A 16,284-nucleotide genomic window follows, 5' to 3' on the forward strand; every position below is an offset into this window, starting at 1 on the left:
TTATTTTGTATTACTATACTGTTATTATATTTGATTATTACTATTATTATTCTCATTATTTATTTGCATTCAGTTCATCAACAGGCTTATTTCTGTGTCTGCATTTGGAGCACATTCGGTCAGCACAGCGTGGGTTAAAAATACTGTCGAGACACACATCAGCCTGTAATGACAGCATCCAAACACTGGGTCTAAAAATATGCAGTCTCTTCTACAGCTGCCATATTCACATACAGTCAATGTTAAACACTACGCAGATTATATGCACAATGCATCTCTAACTTTTCCTGTAATTAAGATTTCAATCATCACATATAAATGGTATAATTCCCAATGGGAATTTGAAGCCTTAATATTCATTAACATAAATATTCAGACTGCAACCATGACAACAAATGGCATAAATGCATAAAACATTAATTATTTTTAATCAGGTTGTGTTGTGTGCAATTTGCAATGGTTGGAGAAGTAAAATTTAAAAAATACCACATGATAAAAAATGCTCCATCACAGGTAGATATTTTGCAAAATAAAGCATAAATGATTAAATAATAAAACAAATATCCCTGGTATATGGCTGGAACATAGTTCTTTGTTACAAATCAACAAAAAGCAGGCAAAAACAATCACATTTTTCAATTCAAATTAGGTTATTAAATCTTTATATATTTTTAGCACTCTCCAGAGATATCTGAAATGATTATGAGTATGTATTTACATGTATCCTTATTTATCTTTATTTGAAAATTACCAACTGTCAGATGATTATAGTGAAATAAAAATGACAATAGCTCGGACATGTACAGTTCATATATAACAGCTTTGTTGGAAGGCAATTTTGACACAGCGAGGCTAAGACTTTCCCCCCGGTTCCAGTGTTTGTGCTAAGCTAAGCTAATCTACCCACATCCTGGATGTGTATAATGGTCTTCACACCCGGTAAGGAGGGAAAAAAGCAGAGCTATATTCTCATGTATATCGTATTATTGGAATACTATGACTGATGATTTATAAAGGTGCATCAAAAATGTAAAGACATAGAGGAGTAACGTCGTTACAACAGCGTTGTCTCAGGAAGCCTATTACTTTTGTTGTAGTTTGCAGCATTGGCACTGTTAGCTGCCAACCATCGGCTCAGCTGTCGCCATGTCGAGAGCCATAGAGAGGAAACAGAAATGCTCGCATTTGGCACCTTATAACACATAAGAAGCATTTTAACATCACAGCTGATGGGAGTGGAGCTACTTTACTGGAATAGATTAAAAATCTTGATTTCAGTTGTCGGATAAATGCAGTGGATTCACAACTACAATATTTCAGGATACAGCTCCCTACAGCACAGTAGAAATTATATAGACATAAAATATACAGCTATGATCACCGTACATGTATGTACACACACACACACACACACACACACACACACACACACACACACACACACACACACACACACACACACACGCACACGAACTGGTAAACCAAGGCTTCGAGATGCAAATATCAGACCTGGGGTGAAATGTGAGGGCTGACATGATTAACAGCTTGGTCGGCTGATTTTGTAGAGAAACATGATCACACTCACACAGGACCCATGCAGGCCTGTATCCTGGTGTAAGCAGATATAAACTGCTGTTGCCAGGCGTCTCCAGCAGGGGGAGGAAGCACGTGTCTGTTTTGCCCTCTCTCCTCTCCATGAGGCTGCAGCATGACATTCATGTAGTGGCAGGCCTCAGCTGAAACGCTCACATCAGGCTTTGTGCTAATGAAAACGAGCTATAATTATTCCAGTCTCGTGTTCTCTCTGCTCCACTTGGCTTCGCAGATTCAATTGTGTATCATTGGTTTTAATCTGAAGGGCACGAGATCAGCAGAGCATTCTGGGAAACAAAGAAGTCGTTACTTAAGTTGATTTCAGGCTAGGTATTGAATGTGGAATGTTTCCTCCCTTACACTCTGTGAAATATATAAATCACCCTTTTAACAGTTTCAGGTTGATTTTCATTGGTGGGAGAAGTATTCAGGGTAATTTATACAAAGTATTAATAATACCTTATATTTAGCCTATAGTTGCTTTTCGTGGTACTCAAAAACACAGCATTTATATAGTAATTGAGAGTAAACGCTCACATCTTGTCAGCCCCTCCATCATTTCTTCTTTTACACACTGCATTGCTTTGTGCAGATAAATAAATACATAAATAAATAAATAAAACACAGCTTTGACTCTAGTGCTGCAGAACAGAGGCGAGCGGGTGAAGCAACCCTACTTTTATTCCAAAATCATCACCTGTGTGGCTGTTTGTAGCAAGCAGCAACACATCAGGCTGCAGTAGCAACACAGCAGGTTGCAGCAGCAACACGTCAGGCTGCAGAAGCAGCAACACATCAGGCTGCAGTAGCAACACAGCACGTTGCAGCAGCAACACATCAGGCTGCAGCAGCAGCAACACATCAGGCTGCAGCAGCAACACATCAGGCTGCAGCAGCAACACATGAGGCTGCAGAAGCAGCAACACATCAGGCTGCAGTAGCAACACAGCAGGTTGCAGCAGCAACACGTCAGGCTACAGCAGCAGCAACACATCAGGCTGCAGTAGCAACACAGTAGGTTGCAGAAGCAGCAACACATCAGGCTGCAGCAGCATCAACACATCAGGCTGCAGCAGCAACACGTCAGGTTGCAGAAGCAGTAACACATAAGGCTGCAGCAGCAACACATGAGGCTGCAGAAGCAGCAACATATCAGGCTGCAGCAGCAGCAACACACCAGGCTGCAGCAGCAGCATATCAGGCTGCAGTAGCAACACATCAGGTTGCAGCAGCAACACATCAGGCTGCAGCAGCAGCATATCAGGCTGCAGTAGCAACACATCAGGTTGCAGCAGCAAAAATCCAGGCTGCACAGCAACACTTTGTCCTCTGCACGTCAGTGAGAGCTGCAGCAACACAGCAGCGGAGGCTTCAGAGGGAAGGAGCCGTTCTGCAGTGAAGCATACTGATGATACTTTCACCAAGAAATATGGAAAAAAAAATGAAAAATGAAAAGGAGTCCCAGCCTGGTTATTTAATCATTCTTGGTTTTTAATAATTTAGTTGCTCATGGGACAAAACAGAACAACGTTGATGCAAAAATCTGAATTCATATTTTCTTTACCGAGCTTTAATGTCAAGATGCATCCTCAGCAACATTAGTCTTGCCTTTGATGTAAAAGTCCATTCAACTGCAGTTCCTCTTACAGCCACTAGAAGGCAGTTCCCCCAAAAAAACATGGTTTCTGGGAAATTGTTGATCCAGGAAATATAATAAATAAAGAAATAAAGAAATGCAAAATCATATTAAAGTCCAGGAATGGTATATTAAAGTTGGAGTTTTGGTATCAGGACTATGTGAAAATGAAAATTATATTATCTGGAGGTTCCATATTACAAAAACACTTTTGTGGTTGCTGCTTCCTCATTCCACGTAAGCATCAACCCTCATTGCCCAAATGTAGAGGCTTCATTGGTTTCATGCCTTCTTTATTAATGTATTTACTAACTTACTTGCATCTTGTACTATAATGCCCTAAATGTAAATGTAAATTAAAATGTCTGTGGTTTCAACGGAAGCCCAGAAAGTGAAAAACAATGCAACTTAAATGCATCAGCATCAGTACAGACAAGACCACCGTATGTGAGAAAAATGTCCCTTTATTTCCCGTTTGAAACAAAAACAGCAGTGAGATTTTCAGCACCTTTAAAAAAAAAAAAAAAAAAGACTGAGATAAAAGTTGTGGTTAACAGGTTTCAAGTAATAAAATTCCTCAGGGCCTCCGCCTCTGTCTGACTCGCTTCTTATCTGCGTTTGCTGGATTTTTAGGATGACTGAAATGCCCGACGCTGGAATTAGAGCTGCAGTATTGCTGTGAATATTAGCCACACGAGAGTCTTCAAGCAGAAGAGAGGAGTTGGCCTGTTTGGAAACCATCTGTCTTTACTTTTTAAAGTGCAAACCCAAGAAAGAAAATAATTCTTATCCATAATAAAGTAAATAATATATTTGCTTGATTACATATTTTCTGTCCTTTATGCCCTACTGTCTCAATCATCAACATTTTAATATGAATAATTTATATCGGGTGATTTGCTGGAAATTCTCTGCTTTCAAAAAAAAAATAAAAATAAAAATCATACTGAAATCACCACTATTGTCGCTTTAAATGTGAAGTTCCAGATACACCGGGAAACCAAAGGATATCCTGTCTGAGATCACAACATCACCCACGGGTGCTGAATTCACTGTGAATAGACACACGTCAGCTGGTTAACTATAATGTATGAACCTAAAAATGTATTTATTGTGATTTAATCGCAAAAAAAGGATGCCGAATTAACTACATAATGGTGACGATTCATAAAAAGTGTTGAGTCATGGTTTGTTTGGTCTGTCTGCGAAGTGACGAGCAAATCACTTTTAAAATGCTGGTTTTCTGAATGGAGTTCAGGAGGTACACAATGCAACAGTGTGAACACGCCTTAAAAATCCACAGAAAAAAACCTTGAATGGTTAAATGAGACATAAAACTGAAACTAAAAGTAACTAAACTTTGACTCACTGTTGTGGAGACGCAAAACGTACTTATCTATATATTATATGATATTAACAAATGTAGCTGGATGACAATACTGCAGGCTTTAAAGAACAGAGTGTTGCGTATCATCTTCCTCCTCCTCTTTATTCATCATCTTCCTCCTCCTCTTCATCATCATCATCCAGATCACCATCACTGTCCTCTAACAGTCGGGACTGGAGAGCCAGCCGCTGCGCCACAGCCGTTACCATGGCAGCGCCCTTCCCGCTGCCGTCCTCCGAGAGAAGGAAGGTGATGTCACACTCGGGGGCGAGGAGGCGCACCGTCGCCTGGAGCTCCTCGCTGAAACTACAGGGGGATCAAACATTCATATTTATAATCATGAGGAAATGTTTTAACAGCAGCAGCTTCTGGTGACTTTCAAACAGTGACATGGTTTGATTTATTTTTCCCAACATGCACCTCTCCTCACACAGACAGCACCGAGCGCCGCCTCCTGTCTGTTCACGCTAACAGATAAATAGGATTTCAGATCTCCTCCTGGTTTATTTGCTCTGCTGGAAACCCCATAAAAAAATAAAATCATGTGATCCATTTTATTCTAAGGATGAAGATTTCCATTATTGTTAATTCTGTTTGAAAACAATTAGCAGCCATCTTTCAAAGTTTTTTTTTTTTTTATGTGGGAGTCAACATTCCTAAATGTTTCTATTTCCTGTTGCTATGTTTGTTAATGCAGCAGCCGACAGGAAGTAAACTTGGACCAAAGCCGTTGCCCTAGCAACAGAATGGCAATGAGATCTTATTGGAACCAGCCATTGAATATTTATGAGCTTACTGTTACTTTCTGGCATTTAATATCTGCCGTGGTGTCAGGATAATATTCATAAAGGGAACATCAGGAGTTTGTGGTACTAAATAATACATTCATGGCAACCTGACGGTATTTTTTGACTATGAAATCAGATTAATATATATACGATCACCGTCTTTGGAGTTTTTTGCACACACATGTAAAAAAAAAACATGTTTATAACACATTATAATGTATTATATATATATATATATATATATATATATATATATATATATATATAATAATATATATATATATCTTATAAAATAATAAGAACGTATATATATATATATATATATATATATATATATATATATATATATATATAAACGTTCTTATTATTTTACTTCTTCACTGATTGTCGTTCTGATTCAGCACTAAACTGATGTTTCTCCTGGGGGCTTCTTATGGCATCTCCATTTACCTGGGGTGTTTCCTGTAGACCGTCCCGTCCACCCCCACGGTGATCTTCAGGTGGTCCAGCCCGCGGTTGACACGGATACGGGTGGCGAGGGTCGCCAGGCCAGCGGCACACAGACGGGCGGAGCGCGAGGAGACGGCGTCGCAGACCAGACGCACCACGCGCAAGTCCACCAGATCCCAGTTCAACCCCAAACTGGTCAGAATGTTCTGGGTGTTCTCCAGACCGGTGTCCTTCCTGGACCGGCAGACACAGACAGGAAGTACGGACACACAAGATGATGGAGTCCATGTTGCGTCTCAAATAAAAGAATGTTATTTAAACCAACATGAAGGACAAAAAAGGCCTCACTCACTCTTCAATCTCTGAGATGAACTTTGTCCCAAACGCGTCGGCGGTCAGCAGCTTCTCCGATGTCTGACCCTTAAACAGCACCTCGTCCTCCGTCAGCCTCACCAGCAGCAGCCGGACTATTTCTCCCAGATACATGCCGCTGATCAGCTTCTCAAAGCTGCAGGAGAAATAAAAAAAAATTAAATAAAAAGATCAAAACGGGGGTGAAAAACAGCAGCAAACTCGTGAAATGTGACTTCGGACATCATCTTCCCCTCAGTGTGAACTTCAGTGACCTTTTCAATGACCTTTTGACCCCCAAAAACCCCAACAAAGAGTATCAACAAACAAAAAACTGGAATGATAAGTATGATTGTGAACATTTTTAAACTCAATGCATCCATAATATCCACTAAAATGTGTATTCTGGTGTTTGTGTGCCCATGGCACATGGTCTGAAACCAACCAATCAGCTCTCACGTTGAGTCCTGTACTACCTCCCTTGTTGCCTTGGACTCCTGATGTATGAACTACGTAGCTCTACCTCTTGTGAAGCACTTTGGTGTCAAAGCCTGTTGTATTTAAATGTGCTTTATAAATTAAATGACTTGACTAGTCTTTTTTTAATTGGTTACTGTATGTTTAAGATGTTCGGTTCAGTTTTTTCTTGTAAAAAAAACAAAGATTTTCAATTCAGAGAAAAAGCATTAATTCTGCAATGTTGGACATCGACATAAAAGTCGACGTATTATTCAAATCCTTTGTAAGTTTTTTCGTTTTACGTGTGGACGCCGGGGTTGATGGACATCTCGTCCAGTGCCACGTCGAACTCCGTCTGGAAGTCTTTCAGGCCGCCGTCGTCTCCGAAGCCCCCCCACTCCGTGTTGATGCACATCCGGCCGTCGTCGCCCTCCACCCGCTTCACGTTCTTCATCTCCTCCATGTAGCAGGCGTTGGTTCCCGTGCCTACAGAAGAGGAGCATGAAACACAAATATAAGGGGCGCTCCTGATATTCCACCTTAAAAACCCACCTTTTTTAAATTGGCTTATTCCCTCTAATTGTAATTGATTTTTAGATTCACTGGATTTTAAGATTTACTTGTGCTGTGTTGTATTGATTGTCTTTGTAAGGTGACCTTGAGTGTCCTGAAGGCGCCTCTAACTAATTTATTATTATTAGATTGCGCTGTTTTTAGTAGTTTGATGCTTTGGTGTCATTATTTTGAGATAAATCAGATAAAATCAAACTATTTTCCTCAAATCTGGGTTAAAAAAAGTTTATTAGCCGTCCGTCGTTGCAGCAACAAACAACAATCCTGTGATATGTTTGTTTGCTTGTTTATAAACGGGCCAATTATACTTTTTTTTTTAGTGCCGGACTTTGTTGTTGTGTTTCTGTTGCCGAGGAACGTCCTGGATCCTCATTAATCCAATCCTCATTAAAATGAAAAAGTTTACCGATGATCATGGCGATCTCGCAGCTCTGGTCTCTGTAGCCGCAGCTCATCATCGTGCCCACGGTGTCGTTCACCATGGCAACCGAGCCTATATCATACTCCTGCAGAGAGAGGGAGAGATGGACAGGTGTTTATGTGTTTTCCTATTTATATTATCTTTATATAAATATAAACATTGTGCAAACTGAGTCGGGAACAAAGAAACATGACAACATCGAATCATCAGCTACACGTGCATTCAGAAATATAATTTCTTGATCCATCTAGTTTTGATGGATCAAACTGCTGATTATTTTTCTCCATTAGAAGAACAGCACGATTAAATGTACTTCATTCAAATCCTCACATCTGAGAAGCTGGGACTGGATGATTTATTACATTTCTGATTCATTAAAATCACCATCCGTATTTTAGACTGACCCCTTTCCTGTGAATGGCCTCCTTCAGTAACATCACCACGTCTTTTCCCTCCACGCCGGAGCAGTTGAAGCCTTTGGTCCAGTGGATCAGGATGCTCTGTGCAGAGAGAATGAGCTGGTTTTTTATTCCACAAAACACCTGCAGGACGTTGGGGCCTCACGCAAAAAACTTCTTTTTTTTTTCATTCAAATTTGTATTGAAATCAAAATTGGAGTATATAATACAGCACAACATATATATATATATGTATATAATTTTATTTTAATTTTAAACAAATTAAATAAAAAATAAAATAAATAAATATATAAACAAATAATAGAAAATAAAATAAATAAATAAAAATAAACAAATTAATAAAAAAAATGTATATACCTACCCTACCTATATATAAACATACATACACAATAATAGTCTCATCATTGGAACGAGCAGTATAGTTGCACAGGGTTAAAGGACAGTGTGTGTGTGTGTGTGTGTGTGTGTGTGTGTGTGTGTGTGTGTGTGTGTGTGTGTGTGTGTGTGTGTGCGTGTGTGTGTGAGACCTTGCCGATTTCTTTCTGCTCGCAGGGGAAGGAGAAGGTGAAGCCCAGAGGAAGAGTCTGTCCCTTCAGGTTGTAAGAGGCGAGGAAATCTCCGAGACAGTCGGCGAGGTGGTCGAACAGCTGGACAGAGGAAGAAAGACACAGTTCTTTTACTCCGACATCCTTCCACCATTGAGTAAACTGTCTGTTAAAATACTCACACAGTCCACCTCTAAGTTGTGCATCTAATAAAATATTGCTAATAAAACAGTTACCTCCATGAAAATCTGTGTGATGAAAAAAGGATTGTTTTCTTTCTTACTTTTTGCTTTTACATCAAGTCACAAGCTATTACAAGTTTTCCCTGATTGCACCCCGAAATGTATATCATTTAACAACAAAGGAAAACAACATCCATTCAAAAATAAGAATAAATCAAACAAAAACAGAATAAGACAAACATAAAAAAGAGACAAAATAAGAGTTCAAAAGTAAAGAAGAGGAAAAAAAGAAACGGCAGTGATGATGAAGGAGTGTGTTAGTGCGTTGACTCTTTCTTAATTCCTTGTGGATCTATTTTTCCTCTCACCTTTTCTCCGGGTCCCAGCATCATCTCCTTGGTGACGGCACAGATCTGACTGTCCATCTTCAGCACTTTCTGCTGCTCCTCCTCCAAGCGGACGTGAAGCACCCGGAAGTTCGTTCCTCCGAGATCCAGCGCCAGGAAGTCGCCTTTCTCTGCAGGGAGGGAGGAAGAGGATTGGGTGGATATCGATGGGGAGCTTTATTCTGCATAAACGCACACACATAACATGACGTAAATGTACCGGTGCCGTCCGGTGTGGCCCTGACGAAGGTGGGCAGCATCTTGACGGGGGCCCTGTGGTGAGAGTGTTTCCCCAAACCCCGAAGCATCGCCTTCCGGAACCGAGCAGAAAACACCTGCAGCCTCGCCTGGGACAGGTGGAAAGGCTGCAGGTAGTCCTGCACCTGCAGAGAGAGACGCACAACATGTGATGTATAACATTATAACATATCTGTGGGTCATAGCCCGTTTATGTGACATCGACTTTACTTTACCCCCTTTTTTGTTTCCTGTTTGATTTGATACACATTGTTGAATTTGTTCATTAAATCTAAATGTATCAGAGAGTGTGTTTTAGTTTCATCAATTTATTTACCCAAATAAATTGAAAATATAAAAAGAAAAGATTTCACGTAATTTTATCCACAAGATGGCAGCGCCTCCTCAAAATGTGCAGCATCAAGTCACAGACAACTTTAAAAGACAGTTACTGACAAAATACAAATGTTTTAAAAGTGCATTAATCTCCATTATTATTATTATTATTATTATTATTATTATTATTAATAATAACGTACGCAGAGATTTTGGTGAAACTGAACAAAAAAGAAAGCTGCTCGTCCTTTAATCTGAAGGCAGAGCTCCTTCAAAAACAAAGAGGACTCTGACAATAACGTGCATTAAATATTCAGCAATTATTCAATGTGCATTTAACACCAACGGGCCTATTTGGGGACCAATATGACAGAATATCAGCCACAGGGAGGTTTTTGTCAACCTGTATTTGTTTACATTATTTGTTTACATTTCAAAGCGTAGTCCGATTTTTTATATTTTTCTTTGTCTTTGTCGGCATTCTGAATCAAAATCCTTTGTATTTTCAGATTTGTCTGCAAATCCGAAGAATAAAACACTTCATAATTAGGTAACAGAGCTTTGTTGTTCGGTTCCTCTGAATATATCAGTTGTTATTTAATTTAACTTCAAGAAGAAACTCGTCTGGAAATTAGACAAAAAAATAAGAGTTTAATGGATGAGAACGTCCCTCATTTTGATCTTTTAAACCAGTTTATAACATGTATGACATACAGCTACATCACATTTCACTGTGGTCGTCTTTAGATCACAACAATAAATGAAAATGCTTCTTCATTTCTGTTAAACGGGGATATTTCAGAAGCACATTCTGCAGGAAACCTGGCTGGCTGCAACGTTACGATCCTCTGGAGATGCCAGCAACAATTCACACTTCCTGTTTTCCTGCTTCCTTTAAAGCTGGAGAGAAATCTTTTATAATAGGCGTCTGTAACACACACACACACACACACACACACACACACACACACACACACACACACACACACACACACACACACACACACACACACACACACACACACACACACACACACACACACTGAAACGGCGTGTGTATATATTTCTCTACATGAACACATGACGTGTGATCACACCTACAGAGCTCCTTCTTTCACAACGGTGATGGTGCAACCTCCCATTCAGGGACTTAAGATCCCCACAAGGCAAATGATTTAATCTTATTGTTATTGTTTGGGAAATACAACGCAGAAATATGCTCAACAGAAACACTGTTTATTTGTGTTTTAGGCGTTTCTTGTTGGTAAACTTTTGTATTTTTGGTCCTCCTCAAGCAGAATGACCCAAACTCAACCTCCTGAAGTCAGAAAATCAACCTCCTGGATTAAGACACACCTGGAGAGGAAACACCCTGCCTGGGAACATGTATAATGTGTCCGGGCAGGATGTACTGTAGGTTTGAATGTAGACGTTCAAAAGCAACCGGTTTCAACATCATGGTCATTGTTTTTTTTGTTTTTTTTCTTCAAATAATTATCTCTGAGCAGCATGGTTTTTTTATTTGACTGTAAATATCTCAGACAAGTTGTAACAGCGCTGCTGATCCTGTTGGCACCGAAAAACTCTCCGAACGCTTCACATCAAAGACGTTTGTCCAACTTTAGCTGATAGTTACTCTTTTTTTTAAATTGAGATAAAAGTTAGTATAGTGCATCTTTACAGCCCCTGTCATCAAACATATAACATATAAAACAACTTCAATAAAAAATTGAAATACACAACAGCAACTTTAACAAAAATAAAGACACATTCACTCTTATTCAATAATAATAATTATAATAATAGATTTTATTTGTAGTGCGCTTCATTCAATGAATCTCTTTCATTAAAAAAGGCATGAACATATTCATTCATTTGGTTCCATAATTATTTACAGTTTCAAAATAAAAAATGTAAATATTTTGTATATTTGTTGTCACTTTTTGATGTTTCTGTAATTGTATTCATCTATTTCGGTGTATTTTTCTCCTATTTGTTCATTTGAAATGTACTATATAAATAAAATTGTATTTTTTTTTTTTATTATTGTTGTTATTACTATGGTTACTGTGGGACGAGGATCGGGAATCCCTTTGTCTCTTCTTCTTCTCTCTCATGAGTTACAGTACTTTTCCAGAGGCATGTCTCTCCCTCTCACTCTCCCTCTCCCCCTCTCTCCCTCTCCCCCTCTCTCTCTCTCCCTCTCCCCCTCTCTCTCTCTCTCTCTCCCCCTCCCTCCCAGCATTAAACTCTCCTCTTAATCTCAAGTCTCTACATGATTTGCTGCAGTTGGTAAATGTGTTTTCTCAGGATAGAGAAGAGGTGGGTGTGACTTCAGCGACATTCTTCTCTCCTAAATATAAAGTCACAGAAACGATCCCGTGACTTAATCCTTCTGCTTCAATCAAACTTATATAAAATCTCTGATACAAACTAGAAAAAAGCACGACTTTCCAAAAAAAACAGGCAGAAAGTTGTGAATGATGCTCAAAATAAAGGTTTGACAAAATAACACTGATGCAGTTATACTTTGTGGATGACTCATAAATACCACATAAACTTGTTAGAAGTTGTTTTACTCTGTTTGCATGTAAGTATTCAGATATTTTACTTATTTTACTCTATTCTTTGGCTTCTGACACCATGTGTTGGTTTTATGATTTTCTGTGTATTTTATTTATTTTATTTTATTGTATTACCTTTATCTTTCTATTGTGTGTTTTTCTTTATTTTTTTAATTATGTGTTTATTTTTTATACTTTTTAATGTATACATATATTTTCTTGAAAAAAGTAATAAATAAATAATAATAAATAAATCTCACAGACCTTACTGAGCGTGTCCGGTGGGATGCCGTCCACGTGCAGAGGCGCTGCGTCGCCGCTCATTTTGGCCTTCTTGGGAGTCGTGCCGTTCCCGGCGTTTGCGTCCGCGCTGCTCATCTGGAGAGGAGAGGTCAAAGGGTCAACGCCAATGACACATCGTCTTCATCACTAGTAGCATCAAAGCACTAAAATGAGCTAAATGCTAACGTCAGTCTGCTCAAAATGACGCCGACATGCTGATGATGAGCAGGAAACACGGACTACATTTGAGGCTGATGGGAAATATAGTTTTGCAGGGTTTTTTGAAACCTGACTTTGTCCTTCAAAGATTCAAACATCCAAATCCTGTTTTTACACGTACACTTCTGGTCTGAAACGATGCTCAAACATTTGCTGTTTGTAGACTTGCCTTCTATCAATATTGGCTTTGTGAGCCTGAAGCTAATCAGGCTTTAAAATGTGAATAAACTTGATAAATATTGGATGAATTGCTGTGAAATTGAGTTTGGACATTCGTGCTCCTGGTAGGATGAAATATGGAAAGATGGAATATCTTTAAGTGATCCTTCATTTCTCAGACATGTCCTTTTTCTCGTCTTTAACTTGTAGAAAAATTATGTAATTCCGAGTTTAGCTGAGTTGTGTTTAGTGCTAATTAGAAGATGTAGTTCACTGGAGAAGGCTGGAATTAATCAACAATAATAATTTCCTTGAAAGGAGAGCGGATGCCTTTTGATAAATGTTTTCACAAAAAAAACAAAAAATATTTCACGTCAACTATTAACTTTTTTTTCCATTCATAATACAGCACATTTTCTTTTTCTTAAAAAAATAACAATTAACTTTGAATTAAAAATAAATTCTGTTGTTTCTATTGTTACAACAAAGAGCAGTGCATTTTTAGAGAGTCGATGGACTTTTCATTCATTCATTCTCTTTCTTTCTTTCTGTTTTTAGATTGAACAGAGGAAACTGCTTAATGGCATTATCTGTGAATGAATCAGACTTAAACTATAATGTTACGCATCCTTTTAGATGTTTTTAGTTGCTCGGGAATGTTAAAACACGGGTTGTTTCAAAGGTCAGCTGAGATGAGTTTAAAACAGTCCTAATAAACTCTATGAAGGGAACATTTTATTACATTAACAACCAACAATGTAACCAAATCAGCCAGAATCCCCCTTTTTGTGTTGCTGTGCAAGATCATGTGTCTTTACAGGATTAAATCTACAAACAGGAAGATGAACTCAAATGGGGAAGACGTCCTTATTTCACTTCCACCTGTTAAACATCACCAGACTGGACTTATCAACACCGGATAAGTTGAATTAAATGTCTCAAATCATGGGTAGAATTAAATAAATATGTTTAAAAAAGGGGTGAAAAAGACGGGAAGTTAGAGGAATCAATCTGAAACTGGATAATAAAATATTTAAAATTAGCACTTTCAACTGATAATTGGTGTTTTGTTGAGAATATTCTCCATTATAATGTATAGTTTAACAATATAACATTGAGTGCTTTAAATTCTAACCCTTTAAGTGCATTGTGTTGATAATACTTATATTTAAATAAAGAGTGAAGTAATACTTCCACTAGTCCTATAATTGGCACACTCAAAAACACCCTCAAGAAAACAAAAGGTTGCGACATCACGTGATGACAACAGGATTTAATTTTTTTTTTTTTTTTTTTTTTTGGGTGGAGTGCCCAATTTAAAAGTCGTATTACAGGAAACATAGTGGCTCTTTCACAATAAGATGATGTCTGACTGTCACACTCACCTTTACTCAACCGGGATGTTTGCTTATAGGAGTTGTAGTTAGGCCACGCCCCTCACAGTCTCACCTGAGCCGGAACAGAACATAAAACATTACACCTGGCCATCTGTTGAAATTTACATGTTTTTTACATGAAAGGTTTTTCCCCACAATCGAATCTGTAAAATGGAACAAAGTGTAGCTTTCCACTCTTCACCTATAGACGTGTTTAACCCACTTTAAGACAGTTTAAAAGAGCATTTCAGATTAAGAAAGGACACAGAAACAGGTTTTCTGTAAATGATCCCCTCTTCTGTCGGGAACCGACCCGACTCTGAAGCAGCTCCTCATCATCCAACGTGTAGAAAGGGAACTCACCTCTGCGTCCTGCGCTGCGTCCACAATGACAGGAGTCCGCTAACGAAATGAGTTGAGACAGGAATGTGAGCGCTCCGGGTTTACACCCACCTCATCTGCAAGCGTGACTGTCGCAACGCGAGGAGGCGCGCTTGTTTTCCGCGCTCCGAGAGGGGAGGATGTCGGGGACGTACACGGCGGTTCACGGATCCAAAACGGGGAGAGTTCACGGAAACACCCGAACAACCCGGCACCGACGGCCGAGGCTCGCCGAGAGGAAACCGTGTCGTGGTGGTGACGAAGGAGGCTGAAGTAGAGCTCGTTTAGTTCGCGCGCCTTTACGCACAGGGTGTCTCCTCGTGCGTAAAGGCGCGCGAGGAGCGCAACGTCAGGCTTCGGTTCTCTGATATTCTTCAGCTACATTCTTAAAAAAAAACCCTGTTAGTGGTCCAAGTAGCACAGAAGTACTTCAACTCTACATTAAAAAGGGAAATGTTACTGTTTTTTACTCCATTACTTTACTTCAGATTCAGATTATGAAGAGGATATATAATCAACACATTTAAATTATGATTTATTATGATGATTATAGATGATCAGCAGGCACGATATAAAGTCATATCAACTCCAACTTTACCAGCTGTGACATTAAAGACATGAATAATTCAATAATCCAGTAATATGATAATAAATATTCTGAAATGGGCCTTTCTGCTTTTTACTTTCGGTACTTTTATGTGTATTTTTTAAAAACAATATGTTTGTCCTTTTAAAATGTTAAATGCAAGACTTTCACACGTAACAAGAGTATTTCTACTGTGGTATTACTACTTATACTTTAGTATGTAAACGTGTTGCGAGCTCATTTGTTCCGTGTACCTTTATCTTAACGCTCCCATGTTATTTGTCTATAACATTAACGCACACAGTGAACTCAGCAGCTCTGAAATCAGCCAACAAACAGGTTGTGGCAGTTTTTCCTCTGCAGGAATTAGAACAATGCCATGTTAGCAGCTAGTGGTGCTACTTGACTAGGACGGTAACTTGCACGGCATCAAGATGAGATAAAAGAAAGAAATGTTATAATAACAATAATAATAATAATAATAATAATAATAATAATAATAATAATGATAATAATAATAACAACAACAATACATGCAAGTATGGCTCAAGGAAGTATAGCTAATTGACAAAAAATGAATGGTAACTATTATTTTTACATTTGATGACCTCCAGTTTCTCAAATATGAAGGTTTGTTGCTTTTTTATGATTTTAATAATTAGTAACAATGTGAATAAGTTTGGACTGTGGACTATGAGCTCCACCGTAACCAACGGCAACAGTAAAATCCCACTTCCACATTCATGCACGACTGATAGTGATCTAATCATACAGTATAAGTCACATTCTTCTATTTTTAATACTTTTAACTACATTTTTTCTGATAATTTAAGGTGTTCATATCTAATTATTCAGTTACAACCTGCACAGCTGATCAGTCAATCGACAACAAAAATAGTTGGCAACTATAATGATACTAAATCCCTCAATTTGAGCATAAAAACTGACACTCTA

The 16,284-nt window shown here is 38.6% G+C and overlaps 1 protein-coding gene across 1 annotated transcript; it reads right to left on the minus strand.

Annotated features, from left to right (window-relative positions):
• Positions 1–3,675: 3,675 nt before the first annotated feature.
• On the minus strand, positions 3,676–14,822 carry LOC311025642 (hexokinase-4-like). Its single transcript, XM_084028648.1, has 12 exons — positions 14,727–14,822; positions 14,373–14,436; positions 12,592–12,705; positions 9,411–9,573; positions 9,173–9,321; positions 8,605–8,724; positions 8,063–8,158; positions 7,644–7,743; positions 6,967–7,150; positions 6,207–6,362; positions 5,855–6,088; positions 3,676–4,922 (listed from the first exon to the last, which is right to left on the minus strand). The coding sequence occupies exons 3-12, from the start codon at positions 12,703–12,705 to the stop codon at positions 4,718–4,720; spliced, it is 1,521 nt and encodes a 506-aa protein (XP_083884774.1). The 5' UTR covers positions 14,373–14,436; positions 14,727–14,822; the 3' UTR covers positions 3,676–4,717.
• Positions 14,823–16,284: the final 1,462 nt, after the last annotated feature.

The sequence above is a fragment of the Eutrigla gurnardus genome (genome assembly GCF_963514095.1).
Source record: "Eutrigla gurnardus genome assembly, chromosome: 15".
NCBI classification, from domain to species: Eukaryota; Metazoa; Chordata; class Actinopteri; order Perciformes; family Triglidae; genus Eutrigla; species Eutrigla gurnardus.